The 27,637-nt window shown below is 35.5% G+C and overlaps 1 protein-coding gene across 5 annotated transcripts in view; it reads right to left on the reverse strand.

Moving 5' to 3' along the window:
* The window catches only part of USP9X (ubiquitin specific peptidase 9 X-linked), a 115,159-nt gene that overhangs the window by 64,318 nt on the left and 23,204 nt on the right, over positions 1–27,637 (reverse strand). For all 5 annotated transcript variants that reach the window (XM_043897836.1, XM_043897837.1, XM_043897838.1 and 2 more), the window contains exons 2-11: positions 16,105–16,358; positions 11,957–12,102; positions 10,239–10,318; positions 8,458–8,570; positions 7,050–7,268; positions 4,699–4,814; positions 4,249–4,500; positions 4,038–4,176; positions 2,134–2,286; positions 934–1,038 (exon numbers count right to left, since the gene is read on the reverse strand). In XM_043897836.1, coding sequence (XP_043753771.1) covers positions 934–1,038; positions 2,134–2,286; positions 4,038–4,176; positions 4,249–4,500; positions 4,699–4,814; positions 7,050–7,268; positions 8,458–8,570; positions 10,239–10,318; positions 11,957–12,102; positions 16,105–16,200 — 1,419 coding nt within the window. In that variant the 5' untranslated portion in view covers positions 16,201–16,358. The remainder of the gene's footprint in view (positions 1–933; positions 1,039–2,133; positions 2,287–4,037; positions 4,177–4,248; positions 4,501–4,698; positions 4,815–7,049; positions 7,269–8,457; positions 8,571–10,238; positions 10,319–11,956; positions 12,103–16,104; positions 16,359–27,637) is intronic.

The following is a 27,637-nucleotide window of genomic DNA, read 5'->3' on the forward strand; positions in this document are numbered from 1 at the left end:
ACTCATCCTTGTGGTTGAGTTGGTCATTCTCATTGTTATGTTTCATTATATGAACATTCCACCATTTATCCAACTTACATAGCAATTGTTTGCTATTACAAATAATTGTGCTGCAAATGTTGAATGTGTATACTGGTGCACATATGCATCAGTTCCTCTAGAGTATATATTCAGAAGTCAAACTGACTGTCATGAAAATCTTAACACTTTGCCAGAAACACCAAACTATTTTTCTAAGGGGTTGCAAGAACTTATGTTCCCATCAGCAGTCAGTATAACTTATTTTTAACAAGATACCTTCACGATCTTACACTAGTTATTAACAGAATACCCCTTTGTGAACACTGCCATGGCGTCTTGTCTTCTTAATCCACAAATTCACTCATCACTTGGCTTTTACAAACACAATACTAGTAACTAGAGAGACCACTATACAACATGGCCTTAAAAAGTGCAGGACGGCACTAATGCAGATATGCCCATAGGAGCTCTTGGGCTACACCTTATGAACTACAATTCCACAAAGTCCATGAATTACATTTCCAGCTTGCCTGTGCATATCACCCTAGACTACCAGGACTACCCACAGCAGGTAGTCCTTGCTGTTGACGATGTTTCATTGTAATCACTTATCTTTCCCTTCAGTCCTACAGAACCTATAATAAAAACACAAACTGCTAGGGGAAAGGAATCCAAATTAACCACCTGAGTTTAAAAAAAACAAGAAGAAAAAAAAAAAAAAGGTTCTTTATTTATAAGGGCTATTATTATAAAAAGTGCTCACTGAAAAAGAAAACAATGGTCAATTCTCTTACACCAGAAATCATTTAAAGATTTCTATTTAAGTATTTACTGGGTAAGAATCATTCATAGATCTAATGAACTAATTCTATTAAAAATCAAACTGTACTACTAAACTACGTTAACTATTACCTTAAAGCAATCAAAAAGATGATCAAGTTGCTCAGGAGAAAAATCCCATGCCAACTTTGCCAGTAGATCGTGTACATTCTTCACAATGGCTTCATGCTTCCCTGCCTGTGGAAAAAACAAACAAAATCAGAGCACACTAAAATCTCAACAGCAATAAGTAGCATATACTGTCTATGAACACTATTAATTAATCAAGTGTTCCCATCTCCATCTAACTGTGTAACCTAAGAAAATTCCTAACATTTTAAATGCTTTAGAACAGCCATCTAAAACCTGACAGCTTGATTTCTTGATGGTTAAATGTAGATGGTTAATGTAGACTTTGGGAACTCATGTTAACTTTTAGTACAGTTTATTGAATTTAACATGACAATTTTAACAATGCAAATAGGAAAATAATAAGGCACACCAGTGGTATTGTTTCAAAACTGGAACCAAAGACAAAACTGAATGTTTTCTCAGTTTCTGAAGACTAAATAAGGGCTTCCCTGGTAGGCTCAGTGGTAAAGAATCAGCCTGTAATGCAGTAGACGTGAGTTCAATCCCTGTGTTGGGAAGATGCCCTGGAGAAGGAAATGGCAACCCACTGTAGTATTCTTGCCTGGGAAATCCCATGCAAAGAGGAGCCTGGTGGGCTACAAGTCCATGGGGTTGCAAAAGAGTCGGACACAAGTGAGCGACTAAACAACAACAACAAACTCAATAAACAAAGCTTTGTAGTACAGAACTCATGAATAATTCTCAAGTGCTCCAATGAACAGAAAACTTGTCATTAAGATAATCATACAGTTTCTATCTCTGAAACCAAAGACTACTTACCGTTCTAATAACTATTAATTCTTTGGATTATTACAGGTTTTTATAAATAATTTAGTGATTTAACTCTCCTGACACTAGAGTTCTTTAAGTATACGAAGAAATCAATTATAGATGTATTATACTCTTTCAATAGACATTTCTCATTATTTTACTGTTTGTTTCTTATTTAAAACCTACAAATTGCTGACTTTTACCAAATATATACAGTAGATGATGGACTATTTTTATTTTAAAAATATGACTGGCTACTTCAAAAAGATTCTTGACAGGACTTTCAAACAATGTAAGCCTTCATTCCATTTCACTACAACTACTTCATTTCTTTAGTTTTTAGTACGTTTCTTTTTACAAATCAAATAACCACCATCTTAAAGTCCTTACCTGTGCTGCCCAGATATTATCAAGATCTTGTAAGGTCAGGGCTTTTTCTTTGATGACAAAACGAAGAATCTTCTCTAGCTTTTCCACATACTGTGGTTGATGAAGACTATCTCGCAAGACTATCGACAAAATATTGTTCTGCTGTATCCATTCCTAAAAAGAATTTAAAAACTTGCCTCAAAGCTTTCAAAAATATAATAATTATAAATACAATTATACAATTTTTATAATTTTATAAATACAATTTTTATAAATATAAAAATATATACATAAAGTATTGCTCACACTTCTAAGCATTAGTAGGAATTTAAAAACTCACAAAATATAATGTACTAATGTAACACATTTATGTGTTTTGATACAAAATTATGAAAAATCACAATTTCATGGAACTTAACTTTGCACAAACAGAAATGCTTCATGAATTAAAAATAGTGAAATCATTAAAAAATATTTTACTCTAGCATTTACTCAGAAAATTATTACTTAAATGTAGCAATCACCATGGTTTAACTATGGTAGATACAGGACCCATTTTAGGATTTAGATTTTTTATACCAGTTTTGATTTGGATAAAAGGTACTTTTAAATTTTTTGCTTTTATTTATTACCCAATTACACTATTATTGTTTATCCATTAGCTTGTTTAATCTTAACAATCCTAATGAGGGCTATACTGCCCTATTACAGAAAAGTAAACAGGCTCAGTAGTATTGGAACCAGAAACTGAATCAAGGCTGTAAGCTTCCTAAGCCTGAACACTATGCTATATTGCTTGACAGGCATTTATTTAACATTTAAGCCAATAAAAGAAAACTAACTCATGATATTATACAAATAGCCCACACTGTATGATTTCACAGTGTTCAACTTATTAAAACTATATAGTCCCAAAACATGTTAGAGAAGGAGGTACACTTCTCAGCTGGTAAAGGTCCATTTTTACTTCTAATCTGTTACAGGCATATATTTTTGAAGAACACAATTAAAATGTGGCAGTATCAATTTGCTACAGAAGTTCCTAGACACTTACTGCCATTTTCTGTATTCATCTAGGCTCAAGGACCAGAATGAGACCTCAGACCACACTGAGTAGCTCTGTGCTAGACCTCCCATGAGGTGAACAGACAAATAACACACCCCAAGCCAGAAGGCTACCACCTGACCCCCTAACACACAGCCAAAATCAAGGCATCCTCCACATACCATACCTTTTATCACATCCTAATCACTGTTTTCCCTATTAAACTGAGGCCTCCTTGAGGTCAAGGACACTTCTTTTACAGATGTCTCCTCAGTACTGTCAGACAGTATGCACTGAGGTTATGCAACCAATATTTAAGTGGCATTCTTACTCATTTTTAAACTACAAGGATGCAATCATCTCTGGTAAGTAAAATTTCCTAAACTTTCAACATCAAAATAATATAAACGCAACTGCTTAAGTGAAGTCCTTACAATTATGATAAAACATTAACTTACGTGTTCCTTATTCCAGTAATTTTATTTCCTATTTTAAAATCTTTAAGTGGATGGAATTCATCAAATGAATAGGTGACTTCATTCAACAGGTACCAGATACTACCCAATCACCTTTCTTTACTCAACTTCAACTCCCACCCAGCTGATAATTACTTCAGAACACCTACATTCAGCAGTAAGTGTATCAAAGATGTGCTAAGCTACCCATTATCATCAAATAATTATATATCACCAAAAAAAAAACACAAATAATAAACCATGTTAGTTACAAAAAGTTATCAGGATTAACAGTCACAAACTGATCCAACCATCTCCCAATTGCAACATTTTCTTTAAAATGCTAATATCACTAACTTTAAGTAGAGTTACGGTTTTTGCCTTAGACAGATTCTTATTCATGAAATTAGAATCAAAGGACTTACCGCCATTCGTTCAGCTGTGAGCCATTCTTCCTCCTCAGGGTTACCGTGCCGATGGGTGTAGTATGATACACTTGATATCACCTTATTCACCTCATTAAGTGCATTCATCTTTCCATTGAAAGAAGAAATTTGCAATAATCTATAAGAGAAATTAAGTGTTAAATATGATTCTAAAATTCACATAAATTATTTCAAGAGGTAAATATCTTACCTAAGTATCATTTTTAACCTAAATATTTCTAAATTTTTTACAGTTTCTTCTTGTCCTGGAACTCTTGAAGCTAAATTTTTCAAAGATTTAATAATCATTGAAAGAGCATCATTTTTGGCTTCATTCTTTGCTTCTTTTTTCAGTTCTTCATCAGTTAAGTTTTCTAAAAACTGTGGAACCATTTCTATTACTGGAAGAAAGTACTTTTTCACCGTATGAAGAGTGAGAAACTCATAGCATTGTCCAAATGGTCTGAAACAAGAAAGACAGAAATTTCTTTCAATATACAATTTCTTACAATCAACTAGGACTGAACTCAGACTATTTTTTTTTTTAATCCAAGTTACCAGCTAAAGAAACCATATTTGAGAAAGGAAACTCAATTTTTATTAAGCAATTAAGTAGCAATTTCTAGAATGCACTGAAGATTCATTTTAAAACATAACTTACTTAATAAGGGCTGCAATTATTTGAACATTTAATGCTGATCCATTAATAAAACGATCATGCAAAATCTGGAATCCATTTAAAGTGCCGAATTTGTTGAGAAGATCCACTAGCCAACCCTGTAATACAGTTAGTAAAAAAGTTAACTTCCGACTTTGGGAGGGAAAATGCTATCTGAAGTAATTTCTTAATTAGAAACAGGAAATGCAATAAAGGAAAATAATTATGTAAAACCATCTTTGAAAAAAAGACACAAAATATTGCATGTTGTTAACAGTAATCCTGTCTATGAGAGAAAAGCATAATTGGTAGTACCGATTAGATCATTAGGGCACAGCTGTTTGTATCAATATAACTGGTGAACTGGAATTAGAAGCCATGCTTCTATCTCAAATATCCCATCATGAGACTACCTTATTATCTGAGGTCTATTTTTAAAAATTTAAGAGGGTAAAAAGACTTTAAGAAAAGAAAGATTATTTGGTAACCTAAGGTACTGTTTGAAATTTATTTTTTGTTGTAGCTTTGAATAACCACAAATACCCTTGCAACACAATAATCTTAAAGCTCAAGAGTGACCTATCCATTAAAAATGAATTCCTGGTATCCCATTTGCTGCTCCTAATTAGAACATGCTGGTTGATGCTTTGTGCTGACTTGTGAATACCCCCCAGTTCTCATGTTAGAGGTACCACAATGCAATATACTATGAATTACCTTTCAACCTCCTCCCTAAGAGACAACAAGTACAATGTAGCTGGGATAGGCAACAGTATGTGTAGTTAAAAGCATGCCTATAGGTAAAATTAAAAACAAATCAATAGCTTACATAGATAAAAGAATCAAATATATTTAAAAACTCATCTACCTAAAACAGCTTTCTATTCCTTGCCTTCTAAAAGGCTGCATTTTGGAAGTCCCTAAGGGAAGAAAAACAAAGGGAGCTGGGGGTGAGGGAGGGGAGGGGCACTTTCTATATTAGGCCTTAAGCGAAAGTCATTTCTACAATTATTTAAAAACAAACAAAAAAAAACAATGTTCAGGACATGGGGAAAATGCCAAGTATTAGATAATGCTTTAAAGAAACACTATGGCAGTTTTGATATGATTTTTATAAGTTCATTATAATATTTTCCTTTTAATTTGGCCTTAAAAGGCTAAATCAAAACAATGAAAAATCTGAGCATTTAATTCACCAGGTCCCTTCTGACATTCAGCAATTCAAAGAAAGTACATTTTTATTATGTAATATATTTTTATTTCTCCAGTAACTGCAATGAGACTATTAGGCTGACACACTCAACAGTTATTATAATATATATAGCATATTATATATATGTGCACAAAGTAAAAATCAGTCTAAAGTTAATCTCATGTTTTTAGTTGAAATGTACATTTAAGCAATTAGAAATACTCAAAAACTAGTAATATTCAAGAAAAGCTAGGCTTCAAAGATACATAAAAAAATCTTCAACTCAAAGCCATCCTAAATCAAGTTGTCCCCTCTGACACTCTTGCAGATTATTGACTATAGAGCAAAAAATTAAAAAAAAAACAAAAAACAAAAAAAAAAAACAGGTATATTTTGGAGATTGTCATTATTTAAATACTGATTTACTCAAACAAAAACAAGCCTGAAGCAGCAACAATATCAATCTTAGGAAAAATCAGAAAATCTTAGCTCAATGTAATCAATATACTTTGATGACTTCCACTTTTAACAGGATAAACCAAACATTTTAAGTTCAAATTTTCCTGTTTTTTAAAAAAAAGAATAATAAGGTCATCAAATTTAAAAACGTCTTCCTAAATTCTAAAATTTAAAAACTATATATGGTTAATTATTTAATATTAATTAGAATAAGTATAGTTAGGCATTCTTTTTTTTTTAAGGAATTCATTTTTTAATGTACATTCTATTTATGCTGGTATAGAAAATTTACACTGGAGGACTTTTGCATTTTGTATACTAAATATATTTAATTGATATTTGTCAGCTTTGCTATTTTGCTTTCATTTGTATTTTCTATTGTTTTATGACACATTAGACAGGCCTCAGTCAAAGAAATAATCTACTCCACCCTTATTGAAAAGGAAAAACATGTTCTGTTTCATACTAACTCAAATTATGACTATTTCTCAAGAGAATGGGCAAAAGACAATGGGACTAACTATACTGAGAAAGCCAAAAATATTTTTAAATTAAAAAAATAACAACAACAATGCAAAATCCCTTTAAGAGCTATATGAAATAACTCTACTCCATGCTACCAGGAGGTTAAGGTCATTTAAAGTTCTGTAGCAGAGCAGAACAACTGTTAACATTTAACTTTAAAAACAACAAATCAACACACTTTTGGTGATCGAGGGTCTGGAGAACGAGCAAAGAGTTCGTCTTCAGGCAATTGAACATTTGAGGAAACGGATTCACACGGACGTGTACCATTGTAGATATGGAATTTGCAATGAGGATTTAAGGCCATGGAGAGAAGTTCTAGAAGTGGAAACCAATCCTGGGACAACTTGGCCACACATAGCTCCACCAGGCGATGAGTATTATTGATAATACACCTCTGTTATATAAAAGGAGAGGGTAATTAATGAGATAAAGACATTCTGAACAGAAGTATCTTCCAATCTTGATTAATTATATTTTAATAATTATCCTTCAGTTGTTCGATACTGATCATTTGAGTTATGTTTAACTTTACTAATATTGGGATCAAACCGATGTATCAAAAAAGAAATTAGGGAGGTGGCAAAGAGTTTCAAGAGGGAGGGGACATATGTGTACCTATGGCAGAAACCAACACAATATTGTAAAGCAATTATCCTTCAATTAAAAATAAATTTTAAGAAAGAAATTAGCATTTACTTAAATTATATAGTATCTACTTTCAAAAAACATTTGCAATGGCTTACAAAATGAAGTAGGCACTGCTCTGTGTCCCCAGACAAGATGAAAATTACCACTGCTTCCTCTCTGCAATTTTTAAACTAGAGGCAACAACTCTAAAATCTAAGCAATGTACTAAATATCCAAGATGGAACAGGTTTACTATCTAAGCCTCAATGCAAAAGTCTGATACAACTCCCAAAGCTTCCATTCCATACTCAAAAACTCACAATTTGAGACCATATTTTCCTATAATAAACAAGGAACAGTTACTTCAATTACAGTTACTACAAATTACAGTACTTCAATCTAAAAATGCACATTTTTTTTCACTTTTTAAGATCTTTAGAATCTGATTATATCATATAATCATATAATATTATATCATATAAACCTGAGACCACTACTGAATATTGGCTTGTGGTTAAAAATTTCAAGAGATCTTCTCCCCCTCCATCAGGTGCCAAAGTTGAAATGTGCAGGTTTCTTTGGTGTCTCTTTTTGTATGTAGAGTTTATTTCTCTGCATTGACCCTTTGTGTGCCAGATAATAGGTTCCCCATCTTGGGCATTTTCCTTTCTTAGTGGTACATAAAATGAGTGACTGGTGCATTTCACAACCGTGTCATATTTTCAGTGAAATATGGTGGCATCTCAAAAGTCACAAGGCACTTGAGAAATAAGGAAACAGATTAAACCAATGTTTTCTATCTTGAAAACTCACACTCATTCTAAATGATTATGCTTCTTTCAACCGAAATTATAACAAAATTTCTCATTTTAAAAAATCCTTTAATTCAAGTAGTGATCAAATATGTAACCAAATATATATATATATAAATCAGATTTTTAAAATAAAAGACTCACATGAATTTCAAACTTCCAGCCACTCACTGCCTCGTCTGTAAGGATTTTAGTGAAAGATATTGTTAGCCCATCTCGAAAAAATCGCTGACATGCTTCACTTTTAACATCAAGGCCTAAGAAAAGGAGAGAAAAATTAATGTAAACAAATTATTTATCTGATTGTCTTACAATGTCCAATTACATGATAAAAGCAGTAACTGTAAAATATTCAGTAACAGCTAACAATTGCAGACTAGTTTTGGAAAAGAATTCATAGCATTATCTAAGAGGTCAAAAAAGTAACATTGAAAAATAAAAACCACCATCAGTGAATTTCAAAAATACTTAACTGTATAAAAGTACATTAAGCCAAGTAATACTAGGATAAACTGAAAATATTTCTAATTATGACAGTGGCCCAACATTAAAAACACAATGGTTATGAGAACAATGTGCTAGGAGATTTAAATACGTTATAGTATTTTATTGACAACAAACTTTAAAACAAACAAAAAATGATGCTTCTCAACTATTTTTAAAATCTCATTTTGGTTGTAAATTATCCACTTGACAAATACTATTATATTATTCTACAGAAGAGCTTCATCAATTAAAGATAAATTATCATCTTCATTATTAGTCTCTTTTACTGGCCTAACATCTGTTTCTTAATGTCTTTAATTCCATCTGGTTTCAGAAAGGCAATAGTGCTACATGTCCCCAAACACACACAAAAGATCTTTAACTCTTGATGACAAAATGAAAAGCCATTCAATTTGTATATATTATCTGATTTTGGTTAAAATCTGAACCTTGTCTAAAATTAAAATAAACCATGGGTCCTAAAGAAATATGGGGGAGTGGGAGGGGTAGAGACTGCATGTCCCATGGATGTCAATGATATTAAATGAAATAACCATTGTGTGTTTTTACCTAACATTGTAAAGTCAGGACTTAGAACATGCCTGGGACAGAAGTTTTCAAAAAATTTGCTGAACTGATGAATAAATGTGTAAATGAACAAAAGAAATTTGAGCAGTAGAAACAATGGTAATCTGAAAATGCATTTTCGTAACTCATTATATTGGTTTTATAAGATTAGTAAGGTGTAAAGACACATTCTTTAAATGAAGGAGGGTAATGAAGACAAAGGAAATTTTACCCTTGCCATGGAATGAGACAGACTTAAGCTAGGTACCAAAGACAATTTTTACAATAATTAATTTCAACTGATAATTGGAACACATCCATGGCTACCCAATTTCAGAAGCTAAAATGTTGCTGCTGTTTACTTTAATCTCCAAAGCCTTAAAAATAAGTAGATATTACAATAGTAGCCCTTTGCTAAGAGAATTCAGTTGCACCTCAAGAATCAATCATTGAAAAAAATTATTTCCAAAATTAAGCTTTTACTTCTAGACAAGAATAAAAAGTTTTTAAAAAATGGGTTTTTAAAAAAAAAAAAACAAAAAACACACAGTATCTCATCTTTCAAGTCTTTTTTTTTCTTTTAGAGGAAATTCAAACCTTTCTGTGTATTAAAAAATAATCAACACATAAGCTGGACAGTTTAAACATGATTATATACAAATTTCATGTATAACTTCAGAGAGTTCACAAACATCCTTCAAGGTTGTCCAAAGGATATGAACCCGTGCTCCAGGTATAAATCTTAAGCCATAGCAAGAAAACTTGCTAAATGTTCTTGTCTAGGAATATACAGAAAAAGTATTCAGGCATGAAGTGAAACTATTTTCTAGTAGGATACATTATATGGAAAGCCTCATACCATTTAAACTTACCTTTTTTACTAAGGTCAATAGCAGCTTCTAAAAGCACTTCTAATTCCCCTTTTGGCAAAACTGGAACCACCCATCGAGGCCTAAGAGTTTTAATAATATACAAAGATGTTTATTGGTTGAACACTGAAAGAGGCACTATAAATGAGTTACTAATTACTTACCTCACCATGAAAATATTAAAATTAAAATGACACTAAAATATTAAAACCATAAGTTGGCAAACTATCTGCTTTGTTTGACTAAGTGTCATCTGTTGTCTCTACAAACAAAAAACTTTTTAAGACACTGTCAAGAAAAAAATATAAAAAAAAAGAAAACATAGCAATGAGAGAAGGGGGAAATAGATTATTTTAATAACTTAGCTATAAAACTACTATAATAATCAAATATCACTTAAATGGATATCTATTGTTAGAATTCATACGAAAGTGCAAAAAACAATCATTTTATGTTTCTCTTCCCCAAGAGATTTGGTAACATGCAATTTTGTCCTTCAGTGAGCAACCACCAGACAAAAATTGAAAAGCAAAATATAACTTTTTGCTATTGTATCTCTGTTATAGAGAACGGTCAGGGACATCACAACTTTATACAACTGTTTGCTTGCTTGACTAATTCATTATATACATTTAATGTGTTCTTTCAAATATACCTCTGAAAACAATGAATTAAATATATATTAATAGGAAAAATATTTAAGATAAATGAAATGAGGAAAACATTTCAGTAATATATAAGAATTCCATTATTTGTAGAGAAAGCAGTACTTATGATAATAAACACAAAGATAATCTGGAAGAACGCACACCTTATTGCTAGTGATAACTTTTGGTTGGGAGGTGTGTACCTAAGGAGGAAATTACAGTGAACCTTATTGACATAATATATTTCTATGTTTAACAGTGCGTACTTACATTATATTAGTTATGGAATCAGAATGTTTTTAAGAAGTAAACTTAGTAAAGCAAGTAAGTCCCTATAAGCGTGTGTTTGCCTTTTCTTTTGAGGGGATGTGTCACACCTCCCTAGGACTCACTTGTTGAGCTTATAGCCTGGTGTAAGACCACAGACCTATGGGGGCGAGGGGGCGGGTCCCTGACACACTCTTCCCTTATCTTCTTTTTAAATATTTTCCTTCCGTATACACAAGCTTAAACTTTCACTCTCTGACTCTTATTCCAAATAAAGCGTGGGGGTGGGTGGAGGTGAATGTTTGTATTATGAGTATGAAAAAATGTATACTCTGAACTACCCCCATGAGATGAAGATCAGGAGAAACAAATGGGTGAGATGCTTAAATGCCTCAAACTAATCAGTTGACAAGGAGCAGGCTCTGAGGAACTCAATCTCCTTATGACCTGGTTTACCTCAGGGCCATGCAAAAAGTATTCAAGTCATCCAGTAACCCATTCACCAATAAGAAAAAAGGGAAATCACACATATGGTTCTACTTCAGTAATACACCAGCTAGAGTGATCATCATTAATCTTAACACTTTATTGACACTGTTACTTCCTTTCATTTTTAAATCCATTAAGAACCACAGGTTGCAAAGTACTTGGCAATGACTAAGATGTTAAGGTTATTTAAACAGGCAACATAGTTAACTGTGATATTCCTATCCACTCTTGCTGTTTTCTTAGTACTAATGACTATGCTGAAAATCTTGTTTTTCCTGTGTATGACATACATCAAAAAATAAGACAAAATCAACTCACCTATTGATCATGTCATCCAACTTTGCTAGGTCAGTATGTGGAAATGCAGGCTCCTCATCTTCAAGCTGTGATGGGGCATCACCCTGACCTTGTTCATCGGGAGGAGTTGCCGGGGAATTTTCATTGGAAGAATCAGGCGATGAGGTCTTAAAGATTAGATATTCCAGATTTAAGTTTCTATAACAAACGTACATCTAATAATTCAAACACCAAAGCAGATTAGGGGGACATAATTTAAATTTTTAAAAAAGATATGATCATTGTAAATTTATGATGTATCAGGCAGTCTCTGGGCTACTACACTTTAACGTAATTTCATTTAATCCTCAACAGCCTAAGGAAGTATTCTTCCACTTAATAGATTAAAAAAACAAAACCTCAGACAATACATAATTAGCCCAAGGTCACAAAGCTCCAATTCTGTGGTCAGGATTTAAATCCAGGTCTAATTCTAAAGTCTGAGTTCTTATCTACAATGTGTACTGCTTCTCCACTTACATTTTCCATTATATGAGCCCTTCATGATACAAACTATTGCACACATTTTACAGATTAAAAAGTCTCTTGACTTAGAACTTTTATTTTTCATTTTGAAGAGGAAAAATAACTTTTATTCCATAGTTACCCTAGTCTCAAACTACTATTGAAACAATTATTAAAACTTTATTGTGGTTTCTAAACAAGTCACTTCATCTTCAACTAATAAGGCTAACTTTACTCTTCACTGTTAGTGCTTCTTCCCCACCCCCCATACTTTAGTTGTAGAAATACTGTGCACAGCTAAGTGTATGAACTTTTAAAACCCTTATTAATTTTGAAAGCAGATGGTATTTTTCTCCTAATTGAAACTAATCTAAATTTTAAGCTGATTTTTGTGTGTGTTTGAATTTTTCTACCCACTGTAGGTTGATGGCCCTTTTAGAGAAGGCCCCATTCCTTATCATTTTACTAGCACTTACTGAACAGATGCATAAATAAATGCTTGTACTGAAGATAGGTGGGTATGCTATATTCTAGTTACAAACTTTATACATGAACTCATAGAGACAATTTGCAAGAAAACAGCAAATCTTTACTTAAGATGATGAACACTATGCAGGTGCTAAAGGGCTAGTTTCAAGGCAAAAAAACTACAGAACAGAATTCAAGTTTTAGAAGCCCAACAGAAATATTTGCATTTTAAGTATGTAACTTAGGAAGTCTGCTTCATTAATTTTTAAAAAGCCCCCCCCCATTTCCTCTGGTATATATGTATTATAGATATGCTCACAGAAATTGTAAAGACAAAAATAACAATTAAGATACCCATAATAAAACACCAAAGATAAGCACCAGAGACATTTTCAATTATTTCCTGAAATTTTTGTTCTGTGATCTCCACAAATCCTGTCCATATACACGTATAAATTTTCAATAAAATTGGGATTATACTTGCTTAAGTTTGTGTCTTTTTCCATTTAAGTATTTTCCCACATCACTAACAATCTTTTTTAAAGAGCTGATTAATGGCCATATGGCCGTAGCATTCAATCAATTAAAATTAAAGGACATTTAGCATTCTGCAATTTTTACTGCTAACATAAAATTATACTTCTATATATAAATCTTTTACGTAAAAATTTTCAATTTTTCCTTAGGACAGGACCCTGGGAATATAATTAGTACAATAACGGTAAAAATTATTTCTTTTAGGGCTGCTGACATATATATTACCAAATTCCATTCCAGAAAGTTTGCACCCTCCCATAAACATCTCCCGAGTGTTCATCTCATAGGGCCTTTGCTGAGGCTGCTTCATTTATCACTGAGCTGTAGTAGAGATTAAAATTCTCTCCTGTGGGAACACTTTTAAAAATTACTATATATTAAGTGAAAAATCTGATTGATTTTAGAAATTCCCTTTATGCCATATGGAAAAAAAAATACTCAAGGTAAGCCATAAGGTGGGCAGTGATTAGTGCTATGGTTGCTTCTCCCAGGTCCATTAACTGCCAAACCTTTTGAAATAACTAGAATCCTAACATTAGTAGAGAATAAGAAAGCAAAAAAGGGAGGCTACAGACGGTTATGAATATAATTTGTGGGAATTCCCTGGCGACCCAGTGGTCAGGACTCCGTGCTCTCACTGCCAAGGGCCCAGGTTCAATCCCTGGTCAGGGAACTAAAATCCCACAAGCCGTGAGGCCAAAAAAAGTGAAGAATGCAATTTGTTTGTTCCTTTTTAAATTATCATCTCCAAAAATATAAAGAGCTCTTTAAAGGAAGAGGACATAATGCAGATGCATAATATTAAGTTGAAGATCACAAACCCAAGCGCTCTTAGTATACCTTAAGAGTAAGATTAGAGATTTAATTTCTACCTAAAGCCATGCAAACCACAAACACTGGCGAATGATTTAGGAGTCTGTGCACAGTGCAGGTATGAAACAGAAAAGAGAGGGCAAAAGACACTGGAAATCGAACTACAAGCTCCTGGTTTAAAAATATAAAACTCTGGCATCCACCACAAACTGACTACGTTTAAAGAAACATGAGTACCGGCTAACAAATTTATGACATAGGAAAGACTTAACTCTGTCCAAGACCTGTGACCATATACCTAAGTATTACATGTCCTAAAAGTGGGAACTGGAGAGGAAAAGGAATAAAGTTGACATTTATTAAAACCTGACTTGCTCACTTCTTTAAAATGACAGAGGGAGAGGATGAAAGTGGGGGAAGGAGGGCGGGAAAGAGGACGACACACATGGGCACACACACACACGTGCAACTCTTTCCTATCATACTTGTAAATAGAGAGAATGACCTATAATAGCTCTACAATAAAAACTTACCCTCCAATGACAGATGTAAGTACTCTACAATAACTTTTGCCTAAAACTTACCCATACAGAATTCTACATAAACATGCACCAACTGTAAGCAAGTCTGTGATTCATGGGCATGCCCCGCAGTGACAAATTCACCTCTAAGTGCTATTTGAGCTGCATTACAAGTTTTAATGTTTGTCTTATTCAATTTAATATTTCCTGGTATAAAAGAATGTACAATAGAAAGCTGAAAATTAATTCTTTAAACTCCCATTTCAAGAAATGAGAAAAAGAACAGCAATTCAAATTCAAAAGAAGTAAAAGGGAACATGAAATAAGGTTAAAAGCATACAAGTAGGAAGGAGGAAGAGAGTTAAAGCCAAAAATTGGTTTGAGGGAAGGTTTGATGAAATTGGTAAATCCTTTAGGAGAGGGTAATCAGGAGAGAGAACACAAATTAGCAGTATCAGGGATGAAAAAGGAGATGGTACCACAGATCCTAAGACATTAAAAAGATAAAAAAGGATATTATAAACAGTCTTGCTTCAATAAATTTGACAATCTAGATGCAGTGGACAAATTCCTTGAGAAAACACATTACCAAAAGTCACACACACACACGTATCAGAAAATCCCCCTACTAAAAAAAAAAAGCTGGATTTGCAGTTATATCCTTTCCACAAATAAAGCCCCAGGCCAGATTGTTTCAATTTTACTGGTGAAATTATTAATGCAGAAATAACTGAAATCTTACACAAATTCACCCAGAGAACAGAAAAAGAATATTACCCTCTGAGTTTTGAGGTCAGCATAAAATCTTGATACCAAAATCTATTTTAAGCTCTTAGAAAATATTATTTCATTTGATCCTCTTAATGATCCCATGAAGTAGTTACAGTATTGTTATCTTTTTACAGCAGAAAAACTGAGGCTTAAAAGGTCATATAATTTACCCAGAGTCATAAAGCTAGCATCGTATGGTACAAAGCTTAAATGTGAACACAAGCAACATGACTTGAGTCCATACTCTCACCAAAGGCTACATCAAATGACTTAATGCTTTGCTCTGGAACTGACAAAGGGCTTAACTTTAATGATTACTGGTAGAATAAGGCGCCAGAGGGAAAAAGGGGGCTACAGACCCAAGCACCACCACCTATACAGCATTTGAGATTCTTGTTACTGTGTAAGACACCTGTTTATTTTTCTTAATAACAGCTTTATGGTTACTTCCCAAATTATTCAGAACATGGGATATTTAGTTATTTAGAACATGGGATATCTGTATCCGTAACAGATACACCAACGTAGCTTTAACTAGTATCTTAAACTTCCTACCTGATTCTGTTGGAGGGCGGGCTGAGACTGTCCATCAGGAGCCTGGCCCTGGCTGTCATTCCCTCCTACTGGAGAGCCACGAGTCGTGGCTGTCATACTCGACACAGGGCAGATCTTTGCAATTTTGTCTGCTTATGTAGTTGTCTTGAAAAAAGAAATTATAGTCCACTTATAGAAGATGAAGTACCAGCATTTGTCAGTCTTAAAAAGCTCCAATTCAAGAATAAACCATCTTGCAGAGACCATTGCATAACCTACAAGTAGAAGAAAAAAAAGCACATTTGTTTTAGACATAAAAAACATTTAAGAATTGTTCAAATTCAATATTACCAGTGAATCTAGTCAGGAGAAGGTGGCTATATAAAAGAGGACAAAGTGAAAAGTTAGTTTCATTAATACTGTATTTAAATAAATTGATAATAGTGTATCAGTAGTTACATCAAGAAAACATACAAGTACAGCCTCATAATATTTCAGTTTCCTCCTGGGATTCCAAAGACCTTATCAAGGTTATTTACTTGGCTGTTATTTCGATTCAACTATGGAGTGGCAAAAACTGTCTTCAATTTGCTAATGCCTTGAATATATACAATTTCACAAACCTATTTAAGACATAAATCAAGTAATAAAATCTGAATTATTAAAAATATTTCATGTCAATGTATGACAAAACCCACAAAATATTGTAAAGTTATTAGCCTCCAACTAATAAAAATAAATGTAAAAAAATATATATAAATAAAAAGATTTCAGGAAGAACTGTACAACTAACATTTATCACTGGTACATGGGTATTAAAATGGTTTCTAAACAAATGTACATGTGGTTTTAACAGAAACTTTAAAACTTTGGGGGCCTTTTTCTTTGGAGAGGGCTCAAACTGGATCCTACTCCTCCAATACAACCTGTTTTGTCAAATGACCTTGACTTTTCCCTTTTGGGAAGGTTTTGGCCACAAGCACTCCCAGAGCCACGGCAGGGCTCCAGACCCAAACTGTTTAACAATGGAATTCTTCTTTGCTACCTGAGCAGCAAAGGTGTATAGAGGAAGACCACCAAATCCTCAATTCTGTATTCTTGGCTGCAGAGTAAAATCATCCAAGGTGCTTTTAAAAACACTGATGTCCAAACCCCTCTCCAGTATGAATAAATTACAATATTTGGAGTTAAGCCTAGGCATCAGTACTTTTAAAAAAATCTCCCCCATAACTAATTCTAATATGTCACAAGAATGAGAACCTCAACTGATTGATTTACAGGTATTTAGTTTTAAGGAAACCACATTTCCATTTACTCCATGTTTGCCTCAAACTTAAATATAATCACTTAACCTAGAGATGGGGTTCTAAGAAGATTTCCTTTCACTTATCAAACTGGAATAACAAAAAGTTTAAGACTGATAATATCAAGTACTGGTGAGGCTAAAAACGGAAAAACCTTTATTTAATACGTAAAGTGGAAAAACAAAAGGTAACATGGTTGAACAGCCTCTCTCTCACTTTTGCTTTCCATTTTTATACAACCTACACTACAAAAAAGTTTTACGTGAAGTAGACAATTTAAAAAACCCAGAAAAACCCACCTATCACTTTCTTCAGCCATTTTGGGTTGGCTGGCAAATTGTTGAACTATTCTTTTTCTTACCACTCAAAACATCAGCTAACCAATTCAACTTCAATCTTCTCTACTTCAACCCTGCTCCATCCAATCTCTTCCTTTTGATCCCATTACTCATGATCCCCAATGATATCCCAATTGTCACCCCCCTCAATCTTTTCCTGGATGTCTCTTAGCCTATAAATGTGCTTGAATCTTCATTACCAAAATGAAAATTCACCAACTTCTGCCCTTCCCTTTCCCCCCAAATCTTAAAAAGAATGCCTCTGCTTCCCCCTTCCTTTCTTCCATTCTCTCTCATCATCTACTTGTATCTAAGCTATCAAGACTGTTTTAAGCCAGTGGGTCTTAGACCTCAGTTGAGGTCTATGGACAGGTTTGAGGATTAAATCCCCTCAAATTACATGCAAATTTTTATAAATATGTACTTTGGAGGGGGAAGAAGGTCTGGTTCACTGACCAATGCTCTACTAATTGACAGCTGATAGTCAAATGACCGTCTGTTGCTGTTCACCCTGTCTGTCCTCTTCTCAGAATTAGCCACAACTGGCTGCCACTACTCCCATGTCTGTTCCTGAACCTCTGAGGTTCCTTGGCTTTTACAATCCTGAACTTTGATTTCCTTTCCACTTCTTTTCAAAGGGGAGGGAAGAGAATAGTAAGTAGATAGTAGTCACATCAGTGACAAGTACAGTTTTTGACGCTGAAACAACAGTGAAAACATCCACTAAACAGTTGACTTAAGGTCAGAAACTGAAGGAAAACTTGGGGGTGGGGGTTTTGAAGAGAACGCTAATGTTCACAAAAGAGTGGGAGATGGATTCATTAGCATCGTATGGGTTGTTGTTCAGTCGCTAAGCCATGTCCAACTCTGTGATTCCATGAACTGAAGCGAACCAGGCTTCTCTGTCCTTCACTATCTCCCTAAGTTTGCTCAAAATCATGTCCATTGAGTCGGTGATGCCATCCAACCATCTCATTATGTTGCCCCATTCTCCACTTGCCCTCAATTTTTCCCAGCATCAGCGTCTTTTCCAATGAGTTGGCTCTTTGCATCAGACAGCCGATGTACTGGAGCTTCAGCTTCAGCATCAGTCCTTCCAATGAATATTCAGGGTTACTTCCTTTAGGATGGACTGGTTTGATCTCCTTGCAGTTCAAGGGACTCTCTAGTCTCCTCCAGCACCACAGTTCAAAAGTGTCAATTCTTTGGTGCTCAGCCTTCTTTATGGTCCAACTCTTACATCCATATATAACTACTGGAAAAACCACAGCTTTGACTATATGGACCTTTGTCAGCAAAGTGATGTCTCTGCTTTTTAATATACTGTTTAGATTTGTCATTGCTATTCTTCCAAGGAGCAAGTGTCTTTTAATTTTGAGGCTGCAGTCACCATCCACATTGATTGTGGTATTTTCCTATAAACTAGAAAACCATGGCTCTAAGAAGTGACTTGAACAAAACACAGATAGATAAGTTAATAACTCTAAAGAGAATTCTATTACTTTATCCACTAAACCAATGCCATCACTCTTCAAAAGGTATTTCCAGGAAGCAAACCCAAGGGTGAATGGATAAACATTTGGTATACACACACAATGGAATAGTATTTAGCGTTAACAAGGAAGAAAATTCTGACTTCGATGTACCTAGAGGACATAATGCTAAATGAAACAAGTCAGTCACAAAGGGGCAGACAGTCCATGACTCCACTTATACGAGGTAACTACACTCAGAGAAGGCAAGTAGAAAGGTGGTTTCCAGGGGCTGGAAAGTGGGGTGACAGGCAATTATTGATCAAGAGGTACAGAGTTACAGTTTGGGAGGATGAAAAGTTGTGGAGATGGCTGCACAATGTTAATGCACTTAATGCCACTGAACTGTATTCTTAATAATGGTTAAAATCGGTTATATATTTTCCCCACAATAATATATTTTATATATATATTAAACGGCTCTCTTGCTTTGTACTCCTTTAACATTAGGACATTAACTTAAAACATCTTAAAATTATATTCTCATGTTGTTTGTTTATGGTCAACATCCATATGCATCTCAGTGACTCTCCATCTATAGACAAATCAAAAATATCTGGCAAAAGTCAGAGGACAAATTATTCTAGATAAAAGCATTCTGTGGATAACTAAGGGACTATCCTTTTCAACAAAATAACACTAAGGTAAATGGAAAGGGCAGCAGTCTGAGACCTCTCCCCAAATAAAACCTTTCTCTCAGACCACAGAATTAAATCATCTTCTCCACATTTCTGTGCTGGGCAGGCACAGTAGGTCTCAGCACAGCACATACTCCGCTCTATTCTGCTATTTTTAACAGTCATCTCTCTACCACCTCCTAAGAACTGGATACTATTTCCTTAGTGTGCTAGGTTGAGAGATTAAGAACAAGACACAGGAATGGAGCAATTAAAAGTAACTTCTGGATTCAAACATAACTCTTGCTCAAAACCCCACCTCTGCCACTTACAAGCTGCCCTATCTTAAAGTCCAGTAACAAACACTCTCACTAATTTTCCAGGTCTTTAAAGCAGACAGTGCTACCCACAAAAATGCCATGAAGGGGCTTCCCTCGTGGTCCTGTGGTTAAGACTGCATGCTCCCAAGGCAGGGGACAGAAGGTTCGATGCTCGGTTGGGGAACTAAAATCCCACATGCCATGTAGCACAGCAAAAAGAGAAAAAAAGTCATGAGAATTATTTTAATAAAAGTGTTTCATAAATACCAAACACACAGTAATTCTCAAAAATTTTAATTTTCTTTTCCTTTTCTATAGTGTACTGTGCAGGATTAGTGAATATTTGAGCTAAAAATTCGAAAATAATGTATTCAAATATAATTTGGAAAGTCTGAATGGAGGGGAAAAAAAAATCAAAGATATGCTACAACTATGTTACCCAAGAATAACACCACTATTTTTTTCCTCCTTTTTCTTTTCTTCTTTTTTTTGGGCTGCACCACAGGGCTTTCAAGACTTTAGTTTCCCCACAGGGATCGAACCTGGGTCACTGGCAGTGAGAGTGCGGAGTCCTAACCACTGACAGCCAGGGAATTTCCAACACTAGTAGCTTTCTTAATTTTTTTTTTTTTTAAGTGAAATGTTAGTCACTCAGTCGTGTCCAATTCTTTGCCACCTCACGGACTGTAGCCCGCCAGGCTCCTCAGTCCATGGGATTTCCCAGGCAAGAATACTGGAGTGGGTAGCCATTCCCTTCTCCAGGGGATCTTCCCCACCCAGGGATCGAACTAGGGTCTCTCCTGCACTGCAGGCAGATTCTTTTACCATCCGAACCATCAGGGAATCCCCTGGAACATTGGTACCTTTCTTAAGAAATCCCATTCAATTCAAGTGGATGGGATTTGAATGGCTATCACACTGCTTTACTTGATTACAAGAAGTACTCTCAAGGTTCTAAAGGAGCTTATCTTCCAAGTCACAGATATTTAGGCAATTCATAGCTGAGTTAGAACAGACTTTCTACCAAGTCAAAGTAGCAGTATCCTACACAGAACTGAGCAACCTAATAATCATTCAAATCATTTAAAACCTGACACAATACCCACCACCTCCTGTAGGAACACTAAAAGTCAACAAATCACAATGTGAAAATTTACTGTGCGATGTAAAGTCTGAAACCTAACAATTTATTTTAGAAAACCTAGAGTACTGCAAGGGTCATTGTTTTCCCTCCCTTCCATATGAATTTTACCAGAATGCAACTTGGATTTTCTGCAATACAAAACGGCAATATTAGGTGTTTTATCTGGGGGGAGGTCTCAGACTGCTGCCTTTTCCATTTACCTTAGTGTTATTTTGTTGAAAAGGATAGTCCCTTTAGAACCTACAGTATTTTTATATTCAAACTTAGCATCTTCCAAAATGGGAATAGCATCATTATCCATTCACCCTGAATAAAGCTTGGTCACCCATTATACTAAATAACCTAGTATTCCATAAACATCAACCATTTGTATTTATTTTAAACTTTATATGACTGAATTTCTATAGCAGCTTTCCAATGCAAGGGCCTTAATACCACAGAAACCCTCAAGACAAAGAATGGTCCTTCTCTACATTCTTCCATCTCTGCCCAAACTTTCCCTACATTCTAGAATCTCTTTTATACAGCACACTGAAAGTCTGTACAATTCCACATATATGATCCTAGTATACTTAAAGCGTCCCTTCTCTTTCTAAATTTTCCTTTTTTCATCCAAAATATAAAGGACGTTAAAATAAAAACTCAAAGCTTAGTCATTTAAGAAATATATGCTGAGTATCTACAGTGGGCCACATATTGTTTTAAGCATAAAGGAATAAATGCATGGCGTTACACAGCTGGCAAATCTCTCTGCTCTTGTGGAACTAACATTATACATTGTGTTGAGAGATAAACAAGCAACAATGGCAAGTCCAACAGTCCAACAAATTATTTACTGATCACCAAAATGAGTTCATTAGAAACTAATCTGATAGATCATCCTTATATACATCCGTGAAATTATCTTGAAAACCTAACTTATTCTGGTTTTATGTGTGAAAACCAAAGGGGAAAATTATTTAGCATCTTTATCCATCTAGTGACTTTCTATGTTTAATTGGCATCTATTACCCTTGTTTTCCTCTTAAAATACTTGACTCAAGAGGTGAGAGACGTAACTGTGAAACACAAGCTGTACATACCTAGCACTAGACCTTACTACTCTGACCAATCACTACAAAATGAAAACCTTAATTACAACTAATTAGACAAACTATTATTTTGCAATTAATACTCTAGCACATAACAGAAAGAAAGAACTTACATGTTGGTTTAAAATTTTACTGCAAAATGTGTTAGTCGTCTCATCTTTATTATAAGTCAATATGAAACATCTTTTAAGTACTAAGCTTTATTTCAAAATAACCACTATTTTAGTGTATTGGCTTATTTTAAGCCCAGAGTACTTAGATCTTCTTGAATCTTAAATGGGAATTTCTATTGCTATGATAGATCCAACATGTTTAAAAGCAAACTTTTTATGCATTGTAGTCTGGAAGAAAAAATATCCTTCCCTACATAGCAGTTCTTCTACAACGTAAGAAATGACACACATGGGGTATTACAGGTTTGACACACTTCCATGGACAGAGAAAAACTGCCAAAATCCTCAACATGTATGAAACAGAACACGAAATTAAAAAAAAACATCAAAAACAGGTATGTACTTTTAATCATTTGTGCAATACCTGGACTTCTGGTTTTTTAAAAATCCCTTCTAAGATAACATTGAAATGATAAGTGAAAATTATTGGGGGATAATCCTGACTAATTTTTAGATAAACTCATTTGCAAACATTGTCACTGTATTTGTTTTAACTAATTATTTAACTACTTATTATTATTACTTGTGACATAGCTCACAATCAATTATATTAATACACCATGACCCATAACCACTTTAGTGGGTAAGGCAAGACACGTTTCAGTATTTATACTATCCAAGGAATTTTTTCTTTTGTGGAGTTGTTGGTTCTATTCCATTCAAAGTTTCTCTGTGGCTCTACAATTCTGTATCCCATTATTTACAATGGGTGTTTTTTTGCCCCACACCAAGTAATTATCGATACCAGCTGGATGTCCTACAATTCAACTCAATTCTGACACTATCTACCGAAAGACAGCTTCAGATTCCACTTGCTAAGGGCTCAGTGTTACAAGATTGACCCTCCTCCCACTTCACCTATCAGCCACAAATCCAAGTTGTCACCTGTGCTTCTGACCGACAGGCTACAGAATGGAGGCTCCAAAGATTCCCTCTTCAGGTTAATTTGCTAAAGCAGCTCACAGAAATCAAAGAAACATTTTACTTACTAAATTATTGGTTTATTTATTGTAAAAGGGTATAAGTTAAGAACAGCCAGATGGTATACACTATTCATAGGGTTGGCTTCCCTGGCAACTAGCCCCCATCCTTGGCTTTTCTAGGGGCTTTTCAAGTTATTTCATTAACATAATAACAGACACCTTCCAGATCCTCACCACTTAGATAATGCCAAGTTTTAAAAGCTCAGTTGCCAATAACTGGGATACACACCATTTCTTACTATAAATCACAATATCACAGGTTCCTTTCCAGTTCCATCTTAATTTGTACATTACTCTAGAAAAATTATGAGCACTTATGTACGAGGCACAATAGTAGGTCCTTTATTTATATAATCTCATTTAACCACCAGGATACCTATTCCATGATTATCAGTCCAATTTAACAAACAGAAGCTAAGAGATTAAGTAACTTCAGTTTGTCCAAAATGGCATTAACATCTTTTTAGATTCTCAAAGCCGTTGGCTCTTCCATTATATATCATGAAGATTCTCTACAGCCCCCAAGATAAAGATATTCTTTCCATATTTGAAGAGGGAGAATTAAGAGGGAGGAGAAGGTGGGAGACAAGGATAAGAGACTGATTTTTCTCTTAAAAGTATGGTTACTGTCAGGCCTGTCTGTGCCAATTATGTTTCTCTTTTTTTGGCATTAAAAATGATCACTATTGAATTTTATTAAAATGCAAACCCTAAAATATCATGGCCCTGCTTAAAAATCCTCAAAGACCTGATGAAGACCAAAATACTTCTCTAATGGTCTAGGAGGCTCTTGAACACCCAACTTCGGGCTCATCTTGCAACTACTCTACCCAAAACTTCTTGTTGTCCCTTCAAAATGTACTTTCTCATGCTGACTGTGCAGCCTTTGCAAAAGTGGTCTTAGTCTTGCCCATACTGATTCACCAATCCTCAACTCTCCTTACTCAGAATCCATCAAGTACTCCTATCAGAGGCTCTCAGAGGAAACTGCACTTTTCTTTCATAGCACCTGTGTATGATCTCTCTCCCTACCAGAACAGAAAAGCTCCACAAGCGGGAATTCCCTGGCAGTCCGGTGGTTAGGACTCTGAAATTCTACTGTAGGGGGCACGGGTTTGATCCGTGATAGGGGAACAAAGATCCCACGTGCCTCAAGGAACAGTTTAAAAAAAAAAAAATAACTCTAAGGGCTGAAGCTGTATGAGCTTTGCTCATCATTGAATCCCAAGAATTCATTGGCACACAATAGGTAAACACTCAAAACAAAAAAAAAGGGGGTGGTGGTGTTAAACTACAAGTCAAACCTCTCCCTTTCCAGTTCTATTAATTCCTTTTACGACAAGTCCAACATCATTTTTTCCACTCCCACTCACACCACTCCAGGCTAGACTCCAATTTTAACATCCTGGATGGTCTCCACACTACCAATCTTTTTAGTATATTATTGCTAAATTAATCTCTCAACACTTTCAGTCTCTGAAACCTTTAGTGGCTTCCTCCTCTCTACTTTTTACATAATATTGTTCAAGATCAATCACAATCAGCCCTAACTTATCTTTCCAAGTCTATCTCTCATTCCCCAATTTCAATACTATCACAGTCAGGTTGACAAGCCTCAGAAAGTGAGGCAGAGTGAAGAGGCAGTCAAGTGGAAGGGCCAGAATTCTAACTGAGGCAGTACAAGTTCCAGGGTTCTACAGTCTTAACTACCAGGCCATGCACAAATAATGCCTGAAAATAGGGAGAAAACTACCATTAATCTCACCATATCCACACCTCCAAGATACAGTATCAAAACATTTATGATGCAGAAGCACATTTGATAAAATTGGATTTTTCACCTAATTTATAATTTCCTCATGCTAAGTATTCTTCTATATTCACCTTTAATGGCTACATATCACAAAATATTTTCTTCTAAAGCACAATAGCTGTACTCCTAAGAAACACGGCATAATCAAAAATGATGTTATAAAAATAATAGTTCAATGGGAAAATGCCATTTCATATCCATAACTATAAACCTAAATATCCCTAGGCAATTTTAAAATGTAGCCTTCACTCAAGAGTAAAGGCCTTTCTTTTCATCATTCAACCAGCACTGCCATTATCATTATAACAGGACTCATCATTCTTATCACACATTATTACAACAAATTATACACAAAACCAGTCAAGGCAGCTATATTAAACAGAGTCCCCACCCCTCCAGTGTGATGCTAGTTTTAGATAGCTTCAAATTCGATCAATAACTCAGGCTAATGCAATTGAAGATGTCTAATTAATCTTTGTTAAATCCAAATACATTACTTAAGCTAAATGTCCATATTCTATTATTATCACTATTAAACACACACACCATTAATTTTTGTCACCAAATCACTACGTACATCCACTAGTACTTCCTAGAAGTCATCACAACAGAACTGCATCCTGCATTCTCAACTCTGTGGCAAAAGAAATTTATTCATTTAGAAATGCTCAGTAAATGGTCCTTTTTATTCAAAACTTCTCCATACTGTGTCTGTCAAGCCATATGTACACAATTGGGGTACTAGAGGTTTTTATATGTACATAAAAGCTTCAATAAATTCTAGCATCCTTCCCAAAGCATTCTCAAATGTGAATTTTTTTTAGTGGCTGTAGGCAATGAGTAATAAATTAAAAATGACTTACAGGGGACTACCCTGGCAGTTCAGTGGTTAAAACTCCCCCTCCCCTCAACACAGGGGAGACTGACTGGATCCCTGGTTGGGGGACTAATATCCTTGTATGCTGCTGCTGCTGCTAAGTCACTTCAGTCGTGTCTGACTGTGCGACCCCATAGACGGCAGCCCACCAGGCTCCGCCATCCCTGGGATTCTCCAGGCAAGAACACTGGAGTGGGTTGCCATTTCCTTCTCCAATGCATGAAAGTGAAAAGTGAAAGTGAAGTCACTCAGTAGTGTCTGACTCCTAGCGACTCCATGGACTGCATCCTACCAGGCTCCTCCGTCCATGGGATTTTCCAGGAAAGGGTACTGGAGTGGGGTGCCATTGCCTTCTCCAAATTGTATGCTGCACCGTGTGGCAAAAACAAAAAGACTTGTGGAATGATGGCATCAAAAGCTCTGTGGACGCTCTCGCCAGTGAATCAACTGTAACTGGTAAAAACCATTAAAAAACTTTTTTGTAAGTCTCTAGAAATCATCCTAAGGGTATACAGCAAATGAATACTAAAAAAATCTACTCAGTAAAAACAGAGAGTCTGGCATTTTGAGCCAGCTCAGCAGGACAGAAGCTCCATTCCAGGTGGGTCCAGAGAGGAACACAGGGCTCTTGCCCCCAAACTCCCAGTCAACCCCTCCCCCCGCCCACCCCACCCTCCCCTTAAGAGGAGGAAGACAGCAAGCATTTCTCCGCATCCTCAACTCTCAGCTGCAGAGGCTCCTACTGCAGGGAAGAGCAGCTGAGAAGTCTGGGGGGGGGGCTCTTTCCTTCCATCCAGGCCCCACTTGCAGAGCAGAAGCTTTGACCCCAGGTTCAGCAGGCCGAGAATAACGCGGTCCTAATGCCCCTCACTCCGTCTCACGCACATGACTGAGGTTCCACACCAAGAAACTAGAGGCTGCTGCTCCCACTCAGCACTGCTCATGAAGCAGGGGGTCACTGGCAAGCACCCCATGAAGCAGGGCCACTGTTCGACCCCAACTCTGAAGCAATGGTGTAAAGGTTTTGTTCAAGGGGAGAAGGAGGCCAGAAGGGATCTCTGAAGCTGTCTCCAAGTGAGCTGACTTTACTTGGAACAGAGTAAAAGGAAGTTCGTGCCCGAGGCTGCACTTTAACATAACAAAGGCTGAGGTAATAAGCAATTAAGGGGCTGTCCGTCTGATGAGGGCAACAAGCTCAACTTGACCAGAAAGAACAAGGGGAAAAAACAGCCAAGAAGAGCCTCCCTGAGGTCAGAACAAACCTAAAAGACTGACCTCAAAGATTACCTCTTTGGAAAGTAGGGGAAATCGAGCTGGATAAGGCTGTGGGGCAATTAAATCCCAGGATATCACCTAAAACAA

This window comes from Cervus elaphus, chromosome X (genome assembly GCF_910594005.1).
Source record: "Cervus elaphus chromosome X, mCerEla1.1, whole genome shotgun sequence".
Classification (NCBI taxonomy): Eukaryota; Metazoa; Chordata; class Mammalia; order Artiodactyla; family Cervidae; genus Cervus; species Cervus elaphus.